General features: G+C 41.3%; 1 protein-coding gene across 1 annotated transcript in view; it reads right to left on the bottom strand.

The window, feature by feature from the left end:
- The window catches only part of LOC146450508 (uncharacterized), a 16,649-nt gene that overhangs the window by 7,457 nt on the left and 1,692 nt on the right, over positions 1-7,500 (bottom strand). The window contains exons 4-9 of the mRNA XM_085100328.1: positions 5,369-7,296; positions 4,221-4,583; positions 1,649-1,750; positions 1,292-1,329; positions 944-1,007; positions 151-326 (exon numbers count right to left, since the gene is read on the bottom strand). Of these exons, the coding sequence (XP_084956454.1) occupies positions 151-326; positions 944-1,007; positions 1,292-1,329; positions 1,649-1,750; positions 4,221-4,583; positions 5,369-7,296 (2,671 nt within the window). The remainder of the gene's footprint in view (positions 1-150; positions 327-943; positions 1,008-1,291; positions 1,330-1,648; positions 1,751-4,220; positions 4,584-5,368; positions 7,297-7,500) is intronic.

The raw sequence follows: 7,500 nt of genomic DNA, 5'->3' as shown, positions 1-7,500 counted from the left end.
ACTCATAACGCTGTTCTGATTTAACACCAAATTCTCGAAACTAACATGCAAGGAAACGTATGGCAGTTAGTAAGGAGTATTAACATTCACATCTGGAAGTGTTAACGCGCCTTATGAAAACTGATTCTTTGAGGAAAATACCTAACTCACCATTGTGTCATTTCGAACGAAATGTCTTCCTTTCTCTACACCAGGCCTCAAGATGACTTGACCACCTCCAAAGAGAGGCTGAGATATGAACTTGTGAACGATAAACGGGTCATCATCTGTCACGGGATTTCCCGAGGGATTCGTGAAGTGTAGCATGCCTGGGGCGCGGAAGAGGTCTGAAAGGGCAGTGTTAACACCGAGTCTGTTATTTGGGTTCTTTGAAGAAATTAAAATGAGGTGTACACCCCTGGATGGGATGCTAGTCCATCATAGGATACCCAGCATGAAGTGACTAAGAGTATTACTACACCCCCCTCCCTTCCTGGATGGAATGCTAGTCCATCACAGGAAATCCAGCATGAAGTGACTTGGAGTATTACTACTCCCCCTGGATGGAATGCTAGACCATCACAAGGTTACCACCCCCCCCCCCCCCTTCCCCTTTCAATTTATACACCTGGGCCCAGTTGCTCAAAGCCCGGTTAAGCTAATCCTGGATTAACGCAAACTTTGACTCGAGTTTAATTGCTAATCAACAAAGATTCTTCCAAAAAATGTTTGGCCCTCAGTTTCGATTAAGTCTTTTCTTTACCTTTAGCTTGAAATTAGCCTTTAAACCCATTTAAACGAGCGATGATGAAACCTCGATGAACTTTTAATCGTGGATTAGCGTTAATCGGCTTTCGAACAACCCGGCCCTGGGTGAAAACAAACGATGCAGAAGAAGTTTGTATTAGCCGCAGGGGGAAAAAGGACTACTAATAGTGACCAGCATATGAAGTTTATTCCTCACCCATCTCAACTTCCTCCTTGGTCTCTGGATTAAACACAATGCATGTTGGGTTCTCGAGATCCTCCTGTTGGAAATACTAGAATGTAAACTGCATTGTTTAATTCCATGTAAATGAAGGCCAAATGTTTGGTATTTCACTGATAAAGAAAAGACCTTTTATTGGCTTCGTTGTTTGGTGCCCCATTACAGATCACGTGACGGTACTCTAGGGAGTAACCTCTTTGGTCATATTCACGCTGGTATGCATTCTTTACTCCAAGAAGACAAAGGATCGATTCCCCTGAAAATATCACATGGTTTGGAATGGACAATTAGCGTATAGAGCGAATAAGGTCTATTCGGACTTACATTGCCAAGTTCTTCCTCCGATGAATCTTCAGCGTCTACTGCAAAACGAGAAACAACGGTGTTACAAGAACATTCCATAATGCAGCTAACGACCGAATAATCCTAGGGGAATTCCTAGGGGTACATTGCAACACAGAACTGTGACAAACTGCATACTTTTGTAGAAACAATTATCCAATCACAATCTGAGGATTCCTTTCGGGAAGCCCACTAAATTCACCTTGGTCTTAATTGGCTTGCTGGATGTCAGCCTCGAATTTTGATTGGATAAGTGACTTCAGGAAAGTACGTGACATAGGTTTTCAACAGTAGTGTTCACACTAGCGTGTCACGCTACAAATGTTACACTCGACTTACCGTGGTTTTGTTTCCTGGCGGTAGGTCGCTTGGGTTTAGACTTCTTTCTGGTCTTGGGTGTAGGCGTCGGGTTTCTGAGAACTCCCTTAATGGCCCATCCACCTGGCAAAATAAATCGCAGAGACACCAATCAATGCAATAACGAACACAGACCTGCATCTTTCAAACCTCTCTTTTCACTGGACCCTGATAACCTGCAGCTGCAATTAATAAGTTTTTCCTTCCTTTTGCTTTTTCATTTTTTTTTTCTTTTTTTGCTTAGAAGTCTTTGGATTTGGATCCAGTCTTACAAGATGGATAGAAACCTTTTACAGTAACATAACAAGTTGTATTATCAACAATGGAACGCTCTCAGCTAGCTTTGAAATAAATCGAGGTGTAAGGCAGGGAGACCCCCTTTCTCCTTACTTGTTTATCATTGCTGTGGAACTACTAGCAGTCGATATTCGCTCATGTTCAGAAATAGATGGAATCAAAATAGATGAAAAAGAATTCAAAATGGTGCAGTATGCAGATGATTTAACAGCTTTTGTGTCGGATATCAGATCTGCTCAATACCTTTTTAAGTTACTTGATCAATTCCAAAAATGTTCTGGCCTAAAGGTGAATTATACAAAAACCGAAGCAATGTGGATTGGCTCCTCCCGTAATAACATCGAAACACCTCTAGCATTGAAATGGCGTAAAACTGTAAAAGCTTTAGGGGTTCACTTTAGTTACAATAACGAAGAATCAGTGCAAAAGAATTTCTACGATAAGCTCAAAGGAATTAAATCTCAGATACGCTTGTGGAGTTGGAGAGGCCTCTCTCTGTTTGGTAAAGTTACAATTATTAAGAGTTTATTATTTCCTAAAGTTTTATACATCTCGTCAATTCTCCCTTCTCCTTTGGAGTTCATAAAGGCCCTTCAATCAATTATATATAATTTTCTTTGGAAGGGTCCTGATAAAATCGCCAGGACAGCAGTAATAAATGATTTTGAATTTGGTGGCCTAAAGGTAACTGATTTTACAAGGTCAATTATGTCACTCCGACTTTCATGGATTGGAAGATTTCTAAGCGATAATTTTTATCCCTGGAAAGCGTATCTATTACATTTACTAAAACCTTTTGGTGGAGAATTTTTTCTTCATTGTGATTATAATATTAATGACTATAACATTTCCCCAATATTTTATAAGGAGATGTTACACTGGTGGTCAGATTTTCGTTCTAGATTTGATCTTGTAAGTCTACGTGAAACAATCATCTGGAACAATCATAACATTAGAGTAAACGGTAAACCTTTATTCTATTATAATTATAATAGCGCAAATATTGTTCTTTTAAGCGACTTAAAATTTGATTTGAGTAACACAGAGTCCTTTAACCTTGCAAAACGTAATGGTTTAAAAGATTCCAACTTTCTGACCTGGACTGGTGTTCGTTGCGCAGTACCAAGTCATCTAAGAATTCGATGCCACGAAATTAAGAAAGATCATGTCAGATCACTGCAATTTAAAATCGGTGATAAAATCTTTGATCCAGCACTTAGCAAGTCTAGGGATTTCTACGGTTTGCTTATATCCAGTAAGGCGACAGAGTCCAGAGGCTTCACAAAGTTGAAATCAAAATTTTCTATTGATGATGTGGAAACAAAAAAGGCCTTCTCATTAATAAGGTCCTGTATCTGCGAGACATATGTGCAATGCTTTCAATTTAAAATACTAAATGACATTTTATTCACAAATTTCCGCTTAGCTAAGATAGGTTTAATACAAAGCGATCTTTGCACTTTTTGCAATACTAGTGAGGAAACAATTGATCACTTATTCTTTTACTGTGTTTACTCACATGCATTTTGGGAAGAATTTGAATCTTATTGGATCCTTATAGCCAAAGAACAAAGGAAACTTGAGTTAAAGACTATTTTAATTGGTGTCACAGATACTAATTGTTCTCTGTTTAATTACTTAATCGTTTTAGGTAAGCTACATTTATGGAATTGCCGTAGGAATAATAGTCTTCCTTTCTTCCCTTCGTATAAGGAACTAGTTAAAAGAAAATATGAAACTGAATGTCATATTGCGGCTAAGGTTAATAATAGGAAGATGCTAGAGGCTAAATGGAAACCCATTTTGAATTATAATTTAATAGGTACAAAGGTGTGTAAGCGAAAAAAACTGTAAAAAAGAGGGTAAGAATTGCAGTCTAAGGAAGTATTATATAGTAAGTAGTATAAGTAACGTCTTGTAGGTGGTATTGTAAGTAGTGTTCGTCTTGTTTTGTAAAGTAGTGTTCTTCGTGTTGCAATTAAAAAAAAAAAAAAGTATGTGGGTTGAGTTTGTTGTTGGTTTTCGTCGTTGCAGCGAGAGGCTTTTCCCCGGGTACTCCGGTTTTCCTCTCTCCTGAAAACCAACAATTCCGACTTCCAAATCGATCTGGATTATTGCCTTGCACTTTATCATGAGCCTCTGGCTCGAGAGATTGCGCAAGCACTCGTCGTGTTATTGACATTAAATAAACTACTTTACTTTTACTTTACGACAACCTCATTACTCTAAAACGGTACTTGTAGTAAGTTCATCTTACCTTCCTGTTGTCCATCATCATGAGTCAGGGTAACTTCCTCATCACGATCAATACCAGAATCACCAGTACTAGAAACACTACTAGCAGATCCCACAGACGACCTAACTGTACGACCACTCCATGGGGTAAAGGACAGATCACTATTGCCATTGGGCCCAGAGGGTAGGCAAGCAAGAGGGGAACGTCTAGAGCCCGCAGACGGCGTGAGGTCTGCAGGTGACGCATGGACAAACGGAGAGGACGCGAAGCTGACTGAAGACAGACGCTTTCTGTTTGGTTGTTTGACTGGTAGCACGCTATCATCAGCAGCATCCCTGCCGCCTGAGTGTGATTTGTCTGCGTTCATCTGTCGCTTCCTGACCACTAAAAAATATTTACAACTGTCAAAATTTCAGCGCTTTGATTGGCTCGTAGCTATTGTCTATAAGAGTACAGACAATAAAAATGGTGTCAGATGTAACCTGCGCGCTTTCTCAACGGAAAATAAAGCCAATTCCGCTCGTACGTTTTCCATGTTAGTGTAAAATTCAAATCGACAGCAGTTTTCTACGCATGGTCTATACTCTTATAGACTATAAAATGACGCAACAAAATGTTCAAAACTTGGCAGTGAAACGACTCGCCGCTTGCACTTGAGTTTTGAACATTTTATGGTCTGTAAGAGTATAGACCACAGAAAACTGCCGTTGATTTGTTAAATAGTAATAGCTGTGAATTTCTTAACGTTCCGAGGGCAAACAACAGTAAGAAGTTCGAGATCGTGTTCGAGATACCGGTAACTTGTGAGCAGATGTAGATGAGGAGAGAGGAATAGCCTGTGAAGCAGTCGTTTCCTTTCCGAAATCGCGGGACGCTCGTGAAAGCACATAGCGCGGAAAAGTGCCCCATCTCTCCAGTTGCTGTCGTTTGCTTCTCGTGCTTGCTTGGAAAGCAAACGAGTGTTATGCAGGCTAAGAGAGGAGAGGAGAACAACGAGAAGAAAATCAAGAGAGCCCCCTCTTCTTTTCCCTATTGTTCCCCCCCCCCACCTCTCTTGCAACTATCCCTGTTGTAAATGGGAGTTTATTATTATCATTATTTTTTCAGTATAAAAATATAGATAAGGTGGTCACATTTGTACAACACAGCTCTTACAAGGTTTCATGTACCTGTATTTGCTCGTCCAACGCTGCCTCCAGATTTAAGGATTGACTTCAATGCAGTGGCTGATTTAGCAGCAGGTTTGAGAAATGGTGTTGGAGTGATGCCCTCTGATGGAACTTCTTCAAATGACCTGTCTTCCACCCCATCAGCTTCTTGGACTGAAAAATTCCCATCCCCTTCACCATGAACCTCATCTGAATCCCCAAAGACATCAGCATGATCATCCTCGTCATTATTGTGTGCTGCTGAGGAGACAGACTTGTCGTGAGTAACTTCAGACTTGTTCCTTTGTGCCACAGGCTTCTTTCCTCCAGCAGACCTCCTTCCAGTACGCACAGCCCTACCACCTTTTCCAGAACCAATGGCACCTCCTTTCCTTGACGTCTCACCAGCAATGTTTGATTTATTTCTCTCTTCTTCTAGCCTCGGTTTCTTGGCGTCTGTTCTAAGCTCCGACTCAGTTGTACTGTCATGGCTGTTCATTGTGGCAGAGATTTTCAAGTTCTTTGATTTGCTTCCTCTTAATGCATATGGTGGCAACACACTTGACTGTTTTCTTCGTTTGGTCCCGGCCTTTTTCTTGGATTCGGAGCCGGATGATACAATACTTGACGCACTGGAGCTGTTACTGACCGACTCCCGAACAGTTCTATTAGATAACATAAGCTCTTCATCCAACTCACCAACGATATCAAGAACATCTTTCTGCCCTCCATCGGGGCTAACCTTTGTTGTTTCCTTCCCTTTTCCTTTCTTCCCTTTCCTGGCTTTAAGCGAAACCTCCGCCTCTTCAATCAACCTCTGCCCCTCTGACTGTCCCGTTTTCTGATCCCTCAAAGATTTTCTCCCTCTCCTCTTATTGGCCACCTCACCGAACTTTCCATCATTTTCAATTTCATTCTTATCCTTTGTCTTTCCAGCTCTTCCTTTTCTTTGCACAGTAGTATCCAATTCCTGTGTCTTGACACCTTGCACAACCACTTTATGATTAGAATCCTCTTCTCCCTTCCCTTTGTTTTCCAATGCCATCTCTTCTCCGTCAATGTATACAGCATCCTCAATTTTCGAATCCACAACAGCCTCTTCAGTTTCTTCTTCCCTTTCTTCACCATCTCCATCTTCTATATTCAGTTTAGCAACTGCCTCCTTTCTTCTTTGTCCCCTTGTTTTCCTTTCACTTAGTTCAACATCCGCACTTCCATCCTCAACATCACCGTCAGCATCTCCTCGTCTTTCTTCTCTGTTGCCATCTTCTTTGCTCTGTTTAGCTTCTTTTTTCCTCTGTGCTCTGGTTTTACTTCCACTCAGTTTAGCCGCTCCATCTTCAGCTTTCTTTCCGCCGCGAAGTAACTCCTCATCTGAAGCCACAACTGCATTCTCATCGCCTTTCTTTAGCTTTCTTGTCGACTTCTGTGATCGCTGTTTAGAAGTGACTGGCAAGCTCTTTGCTCTACGTTTCCCCTTCTTCTCGGCTTCACTGATACAAGCTCCTACAGCTACAGAATCTGCAAGCTCCTCTTCTCCAACGCTCTGTTTTTTATCTTTGTTAGAATTTGACAAGTCTTCACCTACTTCAACGTCACCCTCGGCGTAATCATTCTCATGATTCTGAGCTTCGTCTGCTTCTGGCTCGACATTCTGTGAGTCTTCGACATTTTTCTGCCTTCCTCTTGTAGACCTCCGATTTGTGTTTTGTGTTTTCTTCCTTAAGAACTTACTTTCCTCTTCGACTTCTACATCACCCTCAATCTCACCACTCTTATTATCTAGATCTTCCTCTACTTTTGGTGCCTTGTTCTGAATCTCGTCAACTTCAACTTTTTTCTGCCTTCCTCTTGCACCTCTCTGCGTGTTGTTTTGCGTTCTACCTCTTAAGGTCTTGTCACTGGCCATTCTCACTGGAATCTTAGATTTCAGTGGTATTCCAGTTCTCCTATCAACAGTAATTTGGTATAAATAATCAGTAACATTCCAATTTGCATTGCCACAGGCAATCAGTGTGCCAGATGAGAGGAGGAGGGGTGGGGGGGGGGGGGGGGGGAGTCTCAGGTGAAAAATCTGACAAAGGTGGCTCCCTGGCCCAACAAACGGAATAGTAAACTTAAGAAAATTTGGAGAGAACCACACCTATTGACCC

Source organism: Pavona decussata, unplaced genomic scaffold, assembly GCF_977016875.1.
Source record: "Pavona decussata unplaced genomic scaffold, jaPavDecu1.1 SCAFFOLD_452, whole genome shotgun sequence".
Lineage (NCBI taxonomy): Eukaryota > Metazoa > Cnidaria > Anthozoa > Scleractinia > Agariciidae > Pavona > Pavona decussata.
Note: the sequence above shows the minus strand (reverse complement) of the source record. Positions and strands in the feature narration are given on the sequence as shown.